The sequence below is a fragment of the Mobula birostris genome, chromosome 21 (genome assembly GCF_030028105.1).
Source record: "Mobula birostris isolate sMobBir1 chromosome 21, sMobBir1.hap1, whole genome shotgun sequence".
Classification (NCBI taxonomy): Eukaryota; Metazoa; Chordata; class Chondrichthyes; order Myliobatiformes; family Myliobatidae; genus Mobula; species Mobula birostris.
The window spans coordinates 65,207,867-65,227,761 of NC_092390.1; the positions used below are offsets into that span (position 1 = coordinate 65,207,867).

Below are 19,895 nucleotides of genomic sequence, written 5' to 3' on the forward strand. Positions count from 1 at the left end.
ATGAAGACCCTGGAGAGACTTGTTCTGGAGCTGCTCTGGCCTATGGCCAGGCCACACTTAGATCCCTTCCGGTTCGCCTACCAGCCCCGACTAGGAGTTGAGGATGCCATCGTCTACCTGCTGAACCGTGTCTACACCCACCTGGACAAGCCAGTGAGCACTGTGAGGGTCATGTTTTTTGACTTCTCCAGTGCGTTCAACACCACCCGCCCTGCTCTGCTGGAGGAGAAGCTGACAGCGATGCAGGTGGATGCTTTCCTGGTGTCATGGATTCTTGATTACCTGACTGGCAGACCACAGTACGTGTGCTTGCAACACTGTGTGTCCGACAGAGTGATCAGCAGCACTGGGGCTCCACAGAGGACTGTCTTGTCTCCCGTTCTCTTCACCATTTACACCTCGGACTTCAACTACTACACAGAGTCTTGTCATCTTCAGAAGTTTTCGGATGACTCTGCCATAGTTGGATGCATCAGCAAGGGAGATGAGGCTGAGTACAGGGCTACGGTAGGGAACTTTGTCACATGGTGTGAGCAGAATTATCTGCAGCTTAATGTGAAAAAGGCTAAGGAGCTGGTGGTAGACCTGAGGAGATCTAAGGTACCAGTGACCCCCGTTTCCATCCAGGGGGTCAGTGTGGACATGGTGGAGGATTACAAATACCTGGGGATACGAATTGACAATAAACTGGAGTAGTCAAGGAACACTGAGGCTGTCTACAAGAAGGGTCAGAGCCGTCTCTATTTCCTGAGGAGAGTGAGGTCCTTTAACATCTGCTGGACGATACTGAGGATGTTTTACGAGTCTGTGGTGGCCAGTGTTATCATGTTTGCTGTTGTGTGCTGGGGCAGCAGGCTGAGGGTAGCAGACACCAACAGAATCAACAAACTCATCTGTAAGGCCAGTGATGTTGTGGGGATGGAACTGGACTCTCTCACGGTGGTGTCTGAAAAGAGGATGCTGTCTAAGTTGCATGCCATCTTGGTCAATGTTTCCCATCCTCTACATAATGAACTGGGTGGGCACAGGAGTACATTCAGCCGAGACTCATTCCACCGAGATGCAGCACAGAACGTCATAGGAAGTCATTTCTGCCTGTGGCCATCAAACTTTACAACTCCTCCCTTGGAGGGTCAGACTCCCTGAGCCAATAGGCTGGTCCTGGACTTATTTCATAATTTACTGGCATAAATTACATACTACTATTTAACTATTTATGGTTCTATTACTATTTGTTATTATGGTGCGAATGTAACAAAAAACAATTTCCCCCGGGATCAATAAAGTATGACTATGACTATGACTATGAATAGTTGATGGATTGGGAAGTTTTGATTTATAGAAGTATCCAAGTATGCCTGTTACTGAAAGCAAGCACTGCAAGTGATAGGAGGAAACCCATGCAGTCATGGAAGAACAAACAAACTTCTTATAGACAGCAGCAGGAATTAAATCCGGGTTGTTTGTGCTGTAGTAGCATTTTGCAAACTGCTACACTACTGTGCCGCCCCATAGAAAAATATTTTCTATGCTTGTCCATAAGATCATAAGTCAGAGGAGCAGATTTAAACCATTCAGCCCATCGAGTCTGCTCTGCCATTCCATCATGGCTGATCCCAGATCCCACTCAACCCTATATACCCGCCTTCTCACCATATCCTTTGATGTCCTGACTGATCAGGGAACCATCAACTTTAAATATACCCACAGACTTGGCCTCCACCGCAGTCTGTGGCAGAGCATTCCACAGATCCATCACTCTCTGGCTAAAAAAAATTCCTCCTTATCTCTGTCCTAAAAGCTCACCCTTCAATTTTGAGGCTATGCCTTCTAGTTCTGGATAACCCCTCTACATTCTCCCTATCTAGTCCTTTCAACATTTAGTAGGTTTCAATGAGATCCCCTCATGTTCTTCTAAATTCCAGTGAGTACAGGCCCAAAGCTGCCAAACGCTCTTCATACGTTAACCCCTTCATTCCCAAATCATCCTTCAGAGTCCTCTGGACTCCCTCCAATTACAACACATCCTTTCTGAGATATGGGGCCCAAAACGGTCGACAATACTCCAAGTGTGGCCGGACCAGTGTCTTATAATGGCTCAGCATTAGCTCCTTGCTTTTATATTCTAATCCCCTTGAAATAAATGCACACATTGCATTTGCCTTCTTTAGCATAGACTCACCTGAAAATTAACCTCCTGGGAGTCTTGCATGAGCACTCCCAAGTCCCTCTGCATCTCTGTTGTTTGAACTTTCTCCCCATTTAGATAATGGTCTGCACTATTGTTCCTTTTACCAAAATGCATTATCATGCATTTCCCAAAACTGTATTCCATCTGCCACTTTTTTGCCCATTCTTCCACATGTCAAATTCCTGGAATCGCATTGCTTTTTCAGCACTACCTAGCCCTCCACCTATCTTTGTATTATCTACAAACTTTGCCAAAAAGACATCAACTCCATTATCTAAGTCACTGACAAACAATGTGAAAAGTAGTGGTCCTAATACTGACCCTTGCAGAACACTACTAGTTCACTGGCAGCCGACCAGAAAAGGCCCCCTTTATTCCCACTCACCTATAACTTTAAATCCATAACCTATCACTCACTCTCTCAAACAAAATTCTTTCTACTTTTTAACAATTCTATGAAATCACCCCTTTTCACTCTCTGATCCAAGCAGAATAAACTCAGCTTCACTGGTTTCCCCATAGTCATCATTCCTGGTAAATTTGTCTGCATTCTTTCTGAGCACTTCACTCTTCATAAAGTTCAAATTGCAGAAATGACTTAATATTCCTTTTGAGGTCTAGCCAGCTAATGCAAAGATCTGCAATAATTTCTTTGTTTTTGTAATCTACATCCCTATATAAAATAAAAGTTTCTGTATGTTTGTTTTTATAACAGCCTTTTCAACCTGACATGTTCCATCAAAGATTTATGTGTTTATACTGGTCTCCATTTCTGAAACTCTCAAAATTTGCACCTTCCCTCATTCGGTCAAAATGAATCCAAGCTTGCCAGTGTTAAATTTAATTTAATCTGCCTTTCCACCAGTCTGTGCCCTCACGAGGCTTGTAAAATCATCTGTGAAGTTTACTACTTCTGCAAACATTGAAATTACAGCCCATGCACATGTTTAGCTTATTACTTCAGAAGGATCACTGGTCCTCTTACTGTTCTCAGGGATTACCCCTGCATAGGTACCTCAAAAAAATATTGTTCATTGTCAGCTTTTGTCCCTTAACCAGTTTAGTATCCATACTGTGACTGCCAATCATATGGGCTTCTGTCTCTCTGACCTTGTATTGAGGGCAACACGGTGGTGCAGCAGGCAGAACTGCTGCCTTACAGCTCCAATCGTGATGTTGGAAATGCACCAATCCCCTACAAGATGGAGCGTTTCCTCTGTATTGAAATCACTGCTTCTATCCACCTACTTAACAACACATTTTCTTCCATCGGATTCACTTCTCCATTATCACCTTCCTTCCTTCCTTATCAGATTCTGTCTCCACCTTCCCCCACCCCCCGCATTTCAAGTTTTAAAGATCAGCTTCATTTGTCACATGTACAGCAAAACATTAAAACATGCAAAGAAATAAGTTGTTTAGCATCAACAATCAATGCATTGTGCGGGTGTTGGCAGCAGCCTGCAGTGTCTCCATGCTTCCAATGCAATACAGCATGCTCACAGTCTAACCCTAACCTGTATGTCTTTGAAATGTGGCAGAAAGCTGTAACATCCTGAAGAAACTGCTGTGGCCATGGGAAGAATGTATACACTCTTTACAGATATCAGGAATTGAACCCAATTGCTTGTGCTAAACTCTACGATACCATGGTGTCCCTATTGCCTCCCATTGGCACCCTCCGTCAGATAGGCCTGAAAATCAATTCTTTCAGCAAGTAAGTTCATCATTCGTGCCACAGGTATCTCCTACTCTTTAACCTTTCATAGACTTCTGTTTGTTCATAGCCCTCTTTGTTCTCTCACTGATCTCTCCATGTGTTCACAGACCCCTCCGTATGTTCACAGACTCTCTGTCTGTTCACAGAACTTTCTGTGTGTTCACAGATCTCTCCATGTGTTCATAGACCTCTCTGTTTGTTCATAGATCTCTCCGTGTTCACAGATCTCTCTGTTTGTTTATAGACCTCTCTGATTGTTCATAGTCCTCTGTTTGTTCATAGACCTCTCCGATTGTTCATAGACCTCTCTGATTGTTCATAGACTTCTCTGTTTGTTCATAGACCTCTCCATGTGTTCATAGACCTCTCCATGTGTTCATAGACCTCTCCATTTGTTTACAGATTGGTGTATTTTTTCATAGACCTCTCCGTGTGTTCATAGATCTCTCTGTTTGTTCATAGACCTCTCTGATTGTTCATAGACCTCTCCGATTGTTCATAGACCTCAGTGATTGTTCATAGACCTCTCTGTTTGTTCATGGACCTCTCTGATTGTTCATAGACCTCTCCAAGTGTTCATAGACATCTCCATGTGTTCATAGACCTCTCCATGTGTTCACAGACCTCTCCATTTGTTTACAGATTGGTATGTTTGTTCATAGACCTCTCCGTGTGTTCATAGACCTCTCTGATTGTTCATAGACCTCAGTGATTGTTCATAGACTTCTCCGTTTGTTCATAGATCTCTCTGAATGTTCATAGATCTCTCCGTATGTTCATAGATCTCTCCATGTGTTCACAGATCTCTCTGTTTGTTCATAGACCTCTCTGATTGTTCATAGTCCTCTCTGTTTGTTCATAGACCTCAGTGATTGTTCATAGACCTCTCTGTTTGTTCATGGATCTCTCCGTTTGTTCATAGATCTCTCCGTTTGTTCATAGATCTCTCTGTTTGTTCATAGATCTCTCCGTTTTTTCATAGATCTCTCCGTTTGTTCATAGATCTCTCTGTGTGTTCATAGACCTCTCTGTTTATTCATAGACCTCTCTATTTGTTTACAGATTGGTGTGTTTGTTCATAGACCATTAGACATAGGAGGAGTATTAGGCGATAGGAGGTGTATTAGGTGATAGGAGGGGTATTAGATATAGAAGGAGTATTAGGCGATAGGAGGAGTATTAGGTGATAGTATTAGACATAGGAGGAATACTAGATGATAGGGGGAGTATTAGGCAATAGGAGGAGTATTAGACATAGGAGGAGTATTAGACATAGGAGGAGTATTAGGTGATAGGAGGAGTATTAGACACAGGAGGAGTATTAGGCGATAGGAGGAGTATTAGACATAGGAGGAGTATTAGACATAAGAGGAGTATTAGGTGATAGGAGGAGTATTAGACATAGGAGGAGAATTAGGCGATTTGGTGCATTGAGTCGTGGCCCCCCCTCCCCCATTCAGTCACGTCTGATCTTTTTTTCTCTCCTCTTCAGCCCCTTTCCTCAGCCTTCTTTCCACAACCTTTGATGTCGTGACCAATCAAGAACTATCAAGTTCCGCCTTAAGTACACCCCATGACCTGGCCTCCACAGGTGCCTATGATAACAAATTCCACAAATTCACCACCCTCTGGCTAAAAAAATTACTCTACACCTCTGCTTTAAATGGAGGCCTTTCTATCCTGAATGTACTCTCTTGTCCTAAACACCCCACCATGGGAAACATCCTTTCCACATTTACCACGTCTAGGCTTTTCAACATTCGAAAGGTTTCAATGAGATCCCTCCTCATCCTTCTAAGTTCCAGCGAGTACAGACCTAGTGCTATCAAGCGTTTCTCATATCACAACCTTTTTATTCCTGGAATCATCCTTGTGAACCATCTCTGATCCCCTCCAATGCCAGCACATCTTTTCTTAGATGGGAAGCTCAAAACTATTGACAATACTCAAGGTGAGGCCTCACCAGTGCCTTATAAAGCCTCAGCATCACCTCGCTGCTCTTGTATTTTTGACCTCTTGAAATGAATGCTAACACGGCATTTGCCTTCCTCACCACTGACTCAACCTGCAAGTTAACCTTCAGGCTGTTCAGCACAAGGACTCCCAAGTCTCTTTGCATCTCAGAGTTTTGGATTTTCTCCCCATTTAGAAAGTAGTCTGCACATTCACTTCCTCTACCAAAGTGCATGACCATTCATTTTCTAACATTGTATTTCATTTGCACTTTCTTGCCCATTCTCCTAATCTGTCTAAATTCTTCTGTAGCCTACCTGTTTCCTCAACTCTATCTGCCCCTCCACCAATTTTCATATCTTCCACAACCTTGCCAACAAAGCCATCATCTAAATCATTGATCGAGAACATAAAAAGAAGTGGTCCCTACACCAAGCCCTGAGGGACACCACTAGTCACAGGCAGCCAACTAGAAAAGGATCCTTTTATTCCCACTCCCTGCCTCCCATCAATCAGCCAAACAGCCTCTCTGTTTGTTCGTGGATCGGTGTGTTTGTTCATAGACTTCTCTACTTCTTCTCTGCACTCCACATTTTCTGTAATGTAAAACTTCTCTCATTTCTAATCTTTTACCAGTTCTGATGGTGGGTCCATCAAATTGGAACATTCTGCATAGATGCTGCCTGGCAAGCCAAGCATTTCTAGCAATTACAGTAATTTTGCTTTGGATTGTATATTAATTTGTTTCTCTGACTTTATTTTCCTTCATGGGGAAGACTGCAAGCGTGTTATTGACAGCTATAAGCGTGATGATTGACAGAGTGAGGAGCGATATCATTGCAGGCATAGTCTACAACATGAAAATTTACCAACTGTTAAATGTGAACATTAAATATATATCCACACATTACTTACCTCAAAAACATACAATTCTATTAGAACATTTGGAAGACTCCATTTAAAATTGTATGAAGCCCTCCTTTTTTCCAGAATTATGTAAGATTGATTGCACTTTCCTTATGAAAAAAATATTATCCGTTTCTATTGTAATTTAGCAGGCTGTCAGTATTGTCAGAGGAATATAGCAGTATGTTGAGAAACTGGAAAGTGCCTGGGGTATTTAGAAGATGTAATTCCACCATGTAATTCACCACAGACTGCACTATAAACTGGAGTTGTCAAAACTTAAGAGTGCTGTAACACCTGAACATTATATCCACTTGCATGTTGTTTTACTCTGTAAAACTTCCAAGTGTAAATCAATAGAATAAAATTTTTCCCAAGTTAATCAGTCAATCCCACATGCCATTCAACATATTATTCTGGGATCTCATACATCAACAGAACGATAATCTTACCTGTTATATCACCTTTAATTCTATGCATACCCTGGCATGAATCTTACATTAAAAGGAAACCATGCATAACAGTAATTAGAACTGGTGTTCCATGCAAATAGTCAAAGTTCTCTCTTTACTTAAATTGCAAATTTAGTATGACTGGTTTTGATCCGCTATGTCATTAGGTCGGTCATGATAGCTTCTTCTCTACTGGGTCAATATTCCTGATATGGAGGACTATCAGCTTTCATGATGGGCCACATTATCAACCTCCCTTGCACCAGACAGCTGAAGAACTTTTGTACTCTGTCTTGGCCAGTGAAACAGAATTCGGTTTAACATTACCATCTTATATGTCATGAAATTTGTTGTTTTTGCAGCAGGAGTACATTGCAAAGACGCAAAATTACTTTAAATTACAAAATAAATAAATAATGCAAAAGAAAAGGAACAATGAGGTAGTGTTCATCTGTCATGGTCCATTCAGAAATCTGACGGAAGAGAGGAAGGAGATGTTTCTGAATCATATAGTTTGGGTCTTTAGGCTCCTGTACCTCCTCTGTGACAGTAATATTGAGAAGTTTGCATGTTCTGTACCTCCTCTGTGATGGTAATATTGAGAAGAAGGCATGTTCTGTACCTCCTCTGTGACGGTAATATTGAGAAGTTTGCATGTTCTGTACCTCCTCTGTGACTGTAATATTGAGAAGAAGGCATGTTCTGTACCTCCTCTGTGACTGTAATATTGAGAAGTTTGCATGTTCTGGATGGTGAGGGTTCGCAGTGATGGGTGCTGCCTTCTTCAGGCACCAGCTCCTAAAGATGTCCTTTATGGTGGATTGTGGTCGTGATGGGGCTGGCTGAGTTTACAGCCCTCTGCAGCCTCCATGACATAGGAGAAACATTTAGCCATTTGGCCCAGCGAGTCTGCTCCACTACCTCATCAAGGCTGGTCCAATTTTCTCTCAGCCCCGATCTCTTGCTTTCTCCCTGTATCCCTTCATGCCCTGATCAATCAAGAATCTATCAATCTCTGCCTTAAATATACATGAAGACCTAGCCCCACATCTGCCTGTGGCAATGAATTCCACAGATTCACCATTCTCTGGCTAAAGTTCCTCCTCACTTTCGTTCTAAAAGGAGTGCCTTTATTCTGACACTGTGACTCAGCCACCATAGGAAAGATCCTCTCCATATCCACCTTTCACCTTACAGTAGGTTTCAATTCGGTCACCCCTAATTTTTCTGCATTCCAGAATACAGACGCAGAGCCATCAAATGCTTTTACTATTTGGGCCAAGACCACATCCTTCTGAATGCTTACACCCAGTAACTTGAAGCTGCTCACCTTTCAACCACTGACCCCTTCAATGAGGACTGGTGTGCGTGTTCTCCTGACTTCTCCTTCCTGAAGTCCACAATCAATTCCCTGATCTTGCTGATGCTGAGTGTGAGGTTGTTGCTGTGTCACTCAATCAGCCAATCGATCTCACTCCTGTACGCATCCTCATCAACATCTGAGATTTTTCAAGAGTGGTGTCATCAGTAAATTTATAGATGGCAATTTCGAAAGGACAGTGAAAATGCTGCACAGGTGTCCTCAAAACCTCAGTTAAAAAATAGAGACTTCCATCCTGACTCAGGAACTGCTGGCAGAACACTGTTATAAATAGCAGGAAAGCCTTGGTTCCTCAAACAGAGAGCCCATGAGCAAGCAGTGTACAGAGCATGCACTCCAGCTCGAGATCCATTATGAGCACAATCCTCTCCACAGTTGAGGGCATCTTCAGGAGATGGTGCCTTAAGAAGGAGGCATCCATCATGAAGGACCTCACCATCCAGGACATGCCCTCTTCCACAACCCAACCCCTGCTCTGCAAACTCAGTCTATCCTGTTTGTGGCACCATTATCACCTGTAATATAAGTCATCATTCACACTGGCTAAAATGTACCAGAATCTGTAACGTTAATCATGAATAGGACTTGTATCCCTTTTTTTGAGGGTTCTATCTTAAACATAATTTAAGTAAAATATAATTTTGTACAATATTTCAGATTTGAAGAACCATGTTATATATCTAGTTATGAATCTGACTTTAGCATGCAAATGTGACATTGCTCTTGACTCTTAATTAAGAATTACTTCAAAAATATTTTTCATTAACTATTTTACATTATCAGCAAAGAAAAGAGGTGAGCTCCCAGGAATCATGCTGGTTTTGTGTGGATGTCACTGTAAGAAATAATCACGGTGGTTTGCATGGTGTTTGCTATAAGAAATAATCACGGTGGTTTTGTGTGGATGTCACTATAAGAAATAATCATGGTGGTTTTGTGTGGATTTGCATGGTGTTTGCCTTATAAGAAATAATCACAGTGGCTTTGTGTGGATGTTGCTATAAGAAATAATTGGTGGTTTTGCGTGGAAGTTGCTATAACAAATAATCACGATGGCTTTGCGCGGATGTCGCTACAAGAAATAATCGTGGTGGTTTTGTGCGGATGTTGCTATAAGAAACAATGACAGTGGTTTGCATGGTGTTTGCTATAAGAAGTAAACATGGTGGTTTTGTGTGGATGTCGCTATAAGAAATAATCACGGTGATTTGCATGGTGTTTGCTAGAAGAAATAATCATGGTGATTTTGCGTGGATGTCGCAATAAGAAATAATCACGGTGGTTTTGTGTGTTTGCCTCTATAAGAAATAATCAGGCAACACACATAAAAAAACACTGGTGAACGCAGCAGGTCAGGCAGCATCTATAGGAAAAGGTACAGTCGACGTTTCGGGCTGAGACGCTTCGTCAGGACTAACTGAAAGAAGAGATAGTAAGAGATTTGAAAGTGGGAGGGGGAGGGGGAGATCCAAAATGATAGGGGAAGACAGCAGGGGGAGGGATGGAGCTAAGAGCTGGAAAGTTGATTGGCAAAAGGGATACGAGCCTGGAGAAGGGAGAGGATCATGGGACGGGAAGCCTAGGGAGAAAGAAAGGGGGAGGGGTGCCTTGAGGATGGGCAAGGAGTTATAGTGAGAAGGACAGAGGGAGAAAAAAGTAATAATAATAATCTACTGATCTATTTATCTACTGACGTCTACTATAAGCCTATGGACTCTCACAGCTACCTAGACTATTCCTCTTCCCACCCTGTCTCTTGCAAAAATCCCATTCCCTTCTTGCAATTCCTCCGTCTCCACCGCATCCGCTCTCACCCCATCCTCCTGCCACCCCACTAGGAATAGGGGTCCCATTGTCCTCTCCTACCATCCCACCAGCCTCCGGGTGCAACATATAATTCTCTGTAACTTCCGCCACCTCCAACGGGATCCCACCACTAAGCACATTTTCCCTCCCCCCCCTTTCTGCTTTCCACAGGGATCGCTCTCTACAGGACTCCCCTGTCCATTCGTCCCCCCCCATCCCTTCCCACTGATCTCTCTCCTGGCATTTATCCTTGTAAGCGGAACAAGTGCTACACATGCCCTTACACTTCCTCCCTTACCACCATTCAGGGCCCCAGACAGTCCTTCCAGGTGAGACGACACTTCACCTGTGAGTTGGCTGGGGTGATATACTGTGTCCGGTGCTCCTGATGCGGCCTTCTATATATTGGTGAGACTTGAAACAGGCTGGGAGACCGTTTCGCTGAACACCTACGCTCTGTCCGCCAGAGAAAGCAGGATCTCCCAGTGGCCACACATTTTAATTCCACGTCCCATTCCCATTCTGATATGTGTATCCACGGCCTCCTCTACTGTAAAGATGAAGCCACACTCAGGTTGGAGGAACAACACCTTATATTCCGTCTGGGTAGCCTCCAACCTGATGACATGAACATTGATTTCTCTAACTTCCGTTAATGCCCCACCTCCCCTTCGTACCCCATCCGTTATTTATTTATTATTTTTTCTTCTCTTTTTTTTTTCTCCCTCTGTCCATCTTACTATAACTCCTTGCCCATCCTCTGGGCTCCCCTCCCCCTTTCTTTCTCCCTAGGCCTCCTGTCCCATGATCCTCTCCCTCCTCCAGCCTCATATTCCTTTTGCCAATCATCTTTCCAGCTCTTGGCTCCATCCCTCCCCCTCCTGTCTTCTCCTATCATTTTGGATCTCCCCTCCCCCTCCCACTTTCAAATCTCTTACTACCTCTTCTTTCAGTTAGTCCTGACGAAGGGTCTCGGCCCGAAACGTTGACTGTACCTCTTCCTATAGATGCTGCCTGGCCTGCTGCATTCACCAGCGTTTTTTATGTGTGTTTCTTGAATTTTCAGCATCTGCAGATTTCCTCGTATTTACGTAAAGAAATAATCAGGGTGGTTTTGCACGGATGTTGCTATAAGAAATAATCACAGTGGTTTTGTGTGGATGTTGCTATAAGAAATAATCACAGTGGTTTTGTGTGGATGTTGCTATAAGAAATAATCACGGTGATTTGCACAGTGTTTGCTATAAGAAATAATCACGGTGGTTTTGTGTGGATGTTGCTATAAGAAATAATCACGGTGATTTGCACAGTGTTCGCTATAAGAAATAATCACGGTGGTTTTGCACGGATTTTGCTATAAGAAATAATCAGGGTGGTTTTGTGTGGATGCCACTATAAGAAATAATCAGGGTGGTTTTCTGTGGAGGTCGCTGTAAGAAATAATCACGGTGGTTTTGCACGGATTTTGCTATAAGAAATAATCACGGTGATTTGCACGGTGTTTGCTATAAGAAATAATCAGGGTGGTTTTGTGTGGATGCCACTATAAGAAATAATCAGGGTGGTTTTGTGTGGATGCCACTATAAGAAATAATCAGGGTGGTTTTCTGTGGAGGTCGCTGTAAGAAATAATCATGGTGGTTTTGCACGGATGTCGCTATAAGAAAATACACCACCTTCTGAAGACAGTAGTTGCTAACATTGAGATTACTAGGTTTTCTGTTATCTGGAAGAAAATGAAACGTGTAATCCCTTCAACTAGATCCTTGCAGTAAAGGGTATTTATCCGAAAATTTTTCATCTCATTTTCTCCCATTTGAAACTGCCCTGTAGGTGGTTCTAACACAAGGCCACAAACCCTTTTCGCAGCTGCCACTGAGGCTGATATTTGATAACTAACAAGGCTGTATTATGCAAATAAAAGCCAGAAAACGGCAATTCTTTCTGTTCCCAGATGGAACACTTCTGCAGAGGGTCTGACAGTCTGATCAAGAATGAAATCAATTCTCTCTCCATTCCAAATATGGAATAAGACATGTACCAGCAATTATATAAGGAAAAATAAATAAACACAAGAGTTTCTGCAGGTTTTGATGAAGGGTCTTGGGCCAAAATGTCGACTATTAACTCTTTTCCATGGATGCTGCCTGATCTGCTGAGTTTCTCCAGCACTTTGTGTTACATAAAAAAAACTTAATGTTAACTACTTCATTGACAGTCAAAATGATCATAGGTCACTGATAGATTTAGAGTAATAAGGTTTAGACTCGAGCAATAAATTTAGATATGACAGCAAGTGGTAACGATGTATTTTATCATCATTCACAAAGCTTCATGAACGTTAGATGTGGGTTGTATTTCATACATGAACAGGTTAAATGTGGGTTACATTTCATACATCACCCTGTAGAATTTTGAGTTACTGTGATCCCAAACATCCTACTTTCCCATAAACTGAATAGCAGGTTTGTATTATATTCTGTCTCTTTGAGCTAGAAAGTAAGGATGTTCTGGGGAATGAGAAAGCATTGCACAAGGCAAACACAATAATTCTATGTAGGTTGGTCCCTAAAAAGACTGGCATCCATAAAATCAAATAATGTTTTATTATAGACATGAAATGTAGGCATTAAATTAAATGACAACCTTTAATCACCCTTGAAGTAGTGAAATGTGACTTCCTTGAACACTGAAGTCCTTATATTGGAAGTACTCCCAAACTGTTAAGCAGAAAATAGACACAAAATACTGGAGGAACTCAGCACCTACGGAGGGAATGAATAGTTGACCTGAGCTGGCCCACGGACAGTTTAGGAAACTTATACATTTCAAATACAATGTGGTAACCAACTTTAAAGGAAGTCAGGTGGTGATTCCCATTCACTGCTGCCATTGTCCAACTGGATAGTACAAGTCTCTGATTTTGGAGGAGCTCTCAAAGAAGCCAAGGCAAGTTGCTGTAGTTCACTCTCTAGTATACACTGCAGCTATTCAGAATCAGATTTATTATCACCGGCATGTATTGTGAAATTTGTTAACTTAGCAGCAGTTCAATGCAATACATAATATAGAAGAAAAACATAAAATACTAATAATAAATAAGTTAATTAATTTCAGTATATGTATATTGAATAGATTAAAAATCATGCAAATACAGAAATAATATATATTAAAAAAAAGTGAGATAGTGTTCAAGGGTTCAATATCCATTTAGGAATCGGATGGCAGAAGCTATTGTGGCAAAAGTGGAGGAAGTGAATGTTTAAATGTGTGGAGTCACTTTGTCCAGGATGGTATCAGGCCTCACAACTATTGAAGCTGCATTTATCCCAGCAGGGGAATAGTATTCCATCACCCCATGAACCTTGCCCTGAAGGCAATAGAAAAGGTTTTCTGCACTCGGAAGGTGAGTCAATTGCTACAGACTGCCCTCTGGTGCTTGCTTGGTGCCGCCCTCCAGTGTTCGCTTGGTGGAAGAACAAGCTGGACGTTCAGGGACTTGAGACTATATATTTGTACTTTGTATGTTTTTGTGAAATTGTAAGCACGTGTTATATGTAGTGTGCTATGTACTGTTGGTAATGTGTTTTGCACCTTGGCCCCAGAGGAACACTGCTTCATTTGGTTATATTTCTGTATGGTGAATGACAATTCAACTTGAACTTGAGGTAACTTTCAGAGACCAGACTTTAGATTGGATGACAAAGTGTAAGTGTTTGATGTTCTACCTCAAAACAAAGTGGGAAAATAATCAATTCCTTACCAGGACCACAGTGTCATATGATTCATAATATTTGCATTTCTTAACATTAAAGTCCCACAGTGCCCAGAATAGGCAATGCCAAGGTGTAAACACCACAGGTTTGCAGATCAACATCCCAGCTGCATTTAGAAACAGACATAGCTACTGGTTAATACTGACACTTGCTTTTCAGCTCCAAGAACCGGATTCAAATAGAATGAAGACTTTCTTCCATGTAAACTAAAGTGAAATAAAACAAAATATATTGGAAATATTTACTGGTCATATCAATTTTGTGGAAATAGGAAAAAAAGATTTCAGGTTTTTTCATGAGAGTATTCTACTGATTTGTGTTACTTGAATTTTATGAGCAATAGCTTGATGACGGTCGGGGATCCCCTGCTGCCCAGAATCAACCCTACCGAGCGGAGCATCTTCAGAATTGTCTTGAAGGTCTTCTTGATGCTGTTGTTGTGCGATACATTTCGTGAGTTTGACCATGATTTTCTAAGCAAATAGATTCTAGGAAAACCTAGTATCTAGCAACGGTAGTCTGCTATTGCCTTCCGTTGGGCAAACTAATCGCCATTTCTCTTCCCAAATGTTCATCCGCCTGTACTATAGCCGTTGACATTTGAGGTCCTAGTTCATCCGCCTTCTCCGTCATAAGTTCAGTTAATGAATCTGCCGGATCTGCCGTTGGCCTTCGCTCGTATCCTGAGCAGGAACCCTTGCAGGTGCTACCGTTCCGAGTCAGAGCGGCCCTGGGAGCAATAAATGACTAAGGAGTAACTCCACTTTCCCCAAAGCTCTGAAAATCCCCAATCAGAGCCTCATAAATGACATTTATGAGACTGGAATAATACCAGAAGAGATGAAAAAATCAGTATGTACCACTCTTCTTAAGAAACCTGGAGCAACAGAATGTGAATTACATAGGACCATAAGTTTAAAAGTCATATCACCAAGATACTTCTAAGAATTTTGATGACAAGAGCTAAAAGTAAGATACAAGCCGAAATAGGTAAAGAACAATGTGGTTTTGTGAAAGACAAAGAAGGTACAAGAAACACAATATTGATGTTAAGGATACTATCAGAATGAGCTACTTAAGTGCAAAAAGATTTGTTTGTTTTATTGACTACACAAAAGCATTTGATAAAGTGGAGTACAGAAAGTTATTCGAAATATTACAGGAAACTCTAGATCTAGATTCGAAAGACCTCCACCTAATCAGAAATCTGTACTGGGAACAAACTGCCGCTGTAAGAATAGATGGAGAAGTGAGTCAGTTTACGAAAATCAAGAGGCGTTAGACAAGCGTGTGTTTTCTCCCCTGATTTGTTTAATGTGTACAGTGAAACAATATTACAAAAAATAAGAGACATCTTGGGAATCAAAGTTGGCGGTGAAAACGTCAATAATTTCAGATATGCGGATGACACTGTGTTAATTGCAAGTACGGAGGAAGAACTACAAAACTTAATTGATACAGTTGTTGAAGAAAGTGCAAAAATGGGTCTATCTATCAATTGCAAAAAGACAGAACGTATGGTGATATCCAAAAAGAAGGAGAATACTATCAGCAGGCTGAGAATAATCAGGGAAGACAAGTACAGAATTTTTGCTACTTAGGACGCTGGGTGACATCAGATGGCAGGTGCGACATGGACATCAGAAGAATAGGGATGGCAAAAGACACCTTTACGAGAACGAAGAGTATACTGACCAATACTAAACTAGGCATGACAACCCGCCTCAGAGTACTGAAAAGTTATGTTTATCCAGTTATGTTATATGGCTCAGAATGTTGGACAATATCTACTAACATGAGGAAACGAATTGAAGCAGCAGAGATGTGGTTTTTGAGGAGGATGCAAAGAATATCATGGACGAAACGAATATCTGATGAAGATGTCATGAACAGAGCAAACACAAAAAGAGAAATAATGTATGAGATCATGAAAAGGCAACGTGACTTCATTGGACGTGTGATTAGGAAAGAGGAGTTAGAATGCACGGTAATTATGGGAAAGATTGAAGGGAAGAAAGTAAGACAAAGACAAAGACAAAGACAAATGATGATGGAGACAGCAGCCAGAGAACTGGAAATGAATACCAATGAATTGATCCACTTGACCTGAAACAGGAGTGTGTGGGCCATGACAATCAAAGCTCAAACTGGGCACGGCACCTGATGATGATGATGATAACTCTACTGATGTATAGTTACATTGTAGTTAATAAAATGTAGCAGCTTTTTTTATTTGTCCACCTGTATCACTTCCCATAATTTAAACAACACAGGCTGAATGGCCTGTCGCGTCTCTGATTGCTCTCAAGGTAATCCCAATGCCAGTACTTCTCTCCCCATAGTTTATGGTCAATTAAAACCCATATCTCCTTTATCACTCACCTACCTGAGGGCCAATTTACATTAGCCAATAACTTCCAATCAATAAGTCTTTGTGATCCACGCCGAAGAATAGTGTTGTCAGGACAAGGGAATTGCCTGTCCTTAGACGCTGCTATCGACAGTGTAGCTGCATAATAAGAGAAACACAGAGGAAGTTGCTGGGCATCTGAGAGTGAGTAACAAGTGGGAGAATGGGACTGGTGGGGATCGCTCTGCTGGCTTGCTTACATGGCATAAAAAGAACAAATAAATAATCACTGTGACAGGAACTTCCTTTGTGCCAAACTGGATGTACCATTGGGAAAAAAATTCCAATTTATCTTGCATTATTTCTCTTCAACTTAATGAATAAAGATATGTTAAACAGTTTATATAACAGTAAATGAAAATAAGCTTGGAAACAATTTTTGCCATCAGCTGTTAAACTCTTTGCTGTAGAGGTGTTAAACAAGTAAACATAATAAATAAAACTAGTAATTACCAGTTTCTTTTGAAGTTATGTTATGTTTACCCTAACATGAATCTTTTGAGTTAGCGATGGAGAGGAGGTCACTATACAAACTGTTATCCATTATGGATAATCTAGCACATCCTCATTCAGTTCTGCTGTCACAAAGATCGTTACAGAAACTCTTTCCCACCAGATGCAACAAGCATATACAACATTTCATCTCTGTGCAACAGGAGAACACACATCATAGCACAATAGTCTCTGTTTACTACTGCACATTGGTACATTATTGTGTATATTATTCTTCTGTTTTTTTATCAGTTAAGTCTGCACACTGCAAAGTGTGTTTTTAAATCTTGCTGCTGTAAAAAAAGAATTTCCCATTCAGGATTAATAAAGTACTTATTATTATTATCCATTAGACAATTAGCATTTTTAGTACAGTTGATAGATGATATAATCCCTTTCCTCCTCCCCACGCCTCCCAACACACACACACACAAACTCCTCCTTTCAACTTATCCACAGAAAAGAGTCGAATGGTGATAAGGACATCAAATTGACAAAACATGTTTATTACAGAAGGAAGTATAAAGCTTTTGTCAATCTATAAGCTGAAATAATACACATCAGATGTACAAACCTATCATCTGGAGTGAACTACAGTGACTGCTTTATGAGAAAAACATTCTCCATTCTTAATGTTATAGTCAAATGATTGGATATTTTTCTCCACAGCAATCTTCTGCACACCTTTAGTTCCAGTGACTGATAGGAAGAAAGAGTTCTTGAGGAATGCAAAGCAGTTTTTTTTCCTCCATTGGCAGAACAACAGACATGGGCAAAGATTTTATCTCATGGTGGTTTGAAAATGCAGTCTTCTGTTTGTAAATAGTGCTTACATTGAATAAGGTAGTGGGATAGACAGAAACACCTACTGCATTATTGTTCACATCACGAAACTGTGTCACCAGAAGATATTACTGGGCTTGCTGGGGGTTATTTATAAAATGGGGAAATCTTCTTTCAAGTTCCTTGACCATGTTCAGATTTTAAACACTTAAAGGCTAACTCATTCTCAATCAGAAATTTGCAGTCATAGAAGCGGCAGGGCACAATGGTTGTTATATTCCTGTAAAGTGCTTCCAGATGACTCCCTTGAGATTGGATTGAGAGTGCAAGTGCAGGTCAAGTATTTCACATCTCAGTGCTCACTTAATTTCTATCCCGTGGCAAACATCACATATAGCCCATGTTGCTTTTTGTCTCCCATCTTTTCTTAGCTTCGAATCTGGATTGTATTAAAAAAGATACAATATTAATTTGTATTTTATCTGCTTCAGAATGATCTATTTAACTCAAATACCTTTTAAAGTAGTGTTTACAAATCACTATAAAGAAAATGGTTAAATTCTTCATGATGCCAACATCTGACAGAAACTAGCAGAAACAAAGATGCCAAAGCCTCCCACCTTTCTGTATGTATGTTGTAACATATATGCACCAAATAGGGATGTGAGTTTCTATGAAAATTATGGCTTTAAAGCACTATTTTGTCACCCGTGGTATCTGGTGGGTACTCCCATATGCTGCACTACCACAACACCTAGAAGTAATGTATTGTATCACTGAAAATACTGTTACCAAGCTGTTAATGTTATAAATTTTCAATAGCTTTTCCTTTTCTAGAACTATTTTGAAGATAGGTTTCAGATGCTTTTCCCACTGAAACTGGTCCAATTGCTAATCTTTTGCACTGCCTGCAACATAATATACTTTCAGGGCATTGTTCACATTGAATCCATAATCATGATTTGTTCAGCTGGCCAATACACTGTTATCGTGTCTGATTTCATCTTAGCACTGTTACTTCTTTGGCTTGGTTTATGTATCACCAGAACAATGAAAGTGGGAATAAAATGCTTCGAACATGAATCACAGATCAGCTGGTGTCCAGAGGTGACAGAAACAGGAAACAGAAAGGGAATGTCATGAAGAGTTGTTGCTGAATCAACACAGAGGCCGAAGGTTATTCAAGTCCTTTCGGCATTGTTAAGATACACACCATTTGGTTTTCACATGATGATTTTTGTTTCAAATTTATTTTATGTGTAGCTAGTTGTAATTCCAAGTTCTGTTAACTAGGCACTGTTGTAGACTTTTGCTTCATTTTCACAATGTCAGATTAAACAGGATAACGGCCAATCCCAATGTTTATCATCCTCATTTTAGAGCTGTGTAATGGATTTAGTACATAGACTGGGTGTAAGCAATGAGACACCATGAGTTCGAAGGGGGTGGTGCTGGTACAAGTTTTAAGTATGCAACTTGGTCTGTGCACAAAGCTCAAAATAAAACTTCTGCAGACCATGCATGGACGTTTTCCAGCATGTTGAGTTGCTCTTTCTAATGGCCTAGCTAACAACTAGCTAAACTCATAACATGTTGTTAAGCAAATGATTACATTAACTTCCACTGTGATTTGATCCTGTGACTAGAGACATGTGAAGCAAACATCTTAAGGGCCTGCTTGGAATTCGTTAAAAGAGGAACTATAAATCTTAACATGTTTTAACATAACATGGAAAACCTTAGATAAGTTTTTTTCACCTAATTCTAAAACAAGTCATAACATATTGTGCACATTATCAGGTTTAGAATAAATGGCCCAGATTTTCCTGTCAAAATACTAATGTGCGAGGAAAGATTTATGTGCTAAACGTACAGCAGCAACAGGGATGGAAAAATGCATGTCTTAAGTCAAGCATTCATAGTTACTATTTCACTTTTGCTGTTAGCTTCATGATGATGGGACCTTGATCTCTGGGATAAATTTGAGGTATTTACATGACAGGTAAACTCACTAGTTGGTTAAAT

At 40.8% G+C, this 19,895-nt stretch overlaps 1 protein-coding gene across 8 annotated transcripts in view; it reads right to left on the reverse strand.

Annotated features, from left to right (window-relative positions):
- Positions 1 to 17,572: 17,572 nt before the first annotated feature.
- fam204a (family with sequence similarity 204 member A) overlaps positions 17,573 to 19,895 on the reverse strand; it is an 81,286-nt gene continuing 78,963 nt past the window's right edge. For all 8 annotated transcript variants that reach the window (XM_072239628.1, XM_072239631.1, XM_072239623.1 and 5 more), the window contains one exon: positions 17,573 to 18,309. In XM_072239628.1, coding sequence (XP_072095729.1) covers positions 18,258 to 18,309 — 52 coding nt within the window. In that variant the 3' untranslated portion in view covers positions 17,573 to 18,257. The remainder of the gene's footprint in view (positions 18,310 to 19,895) is intronic.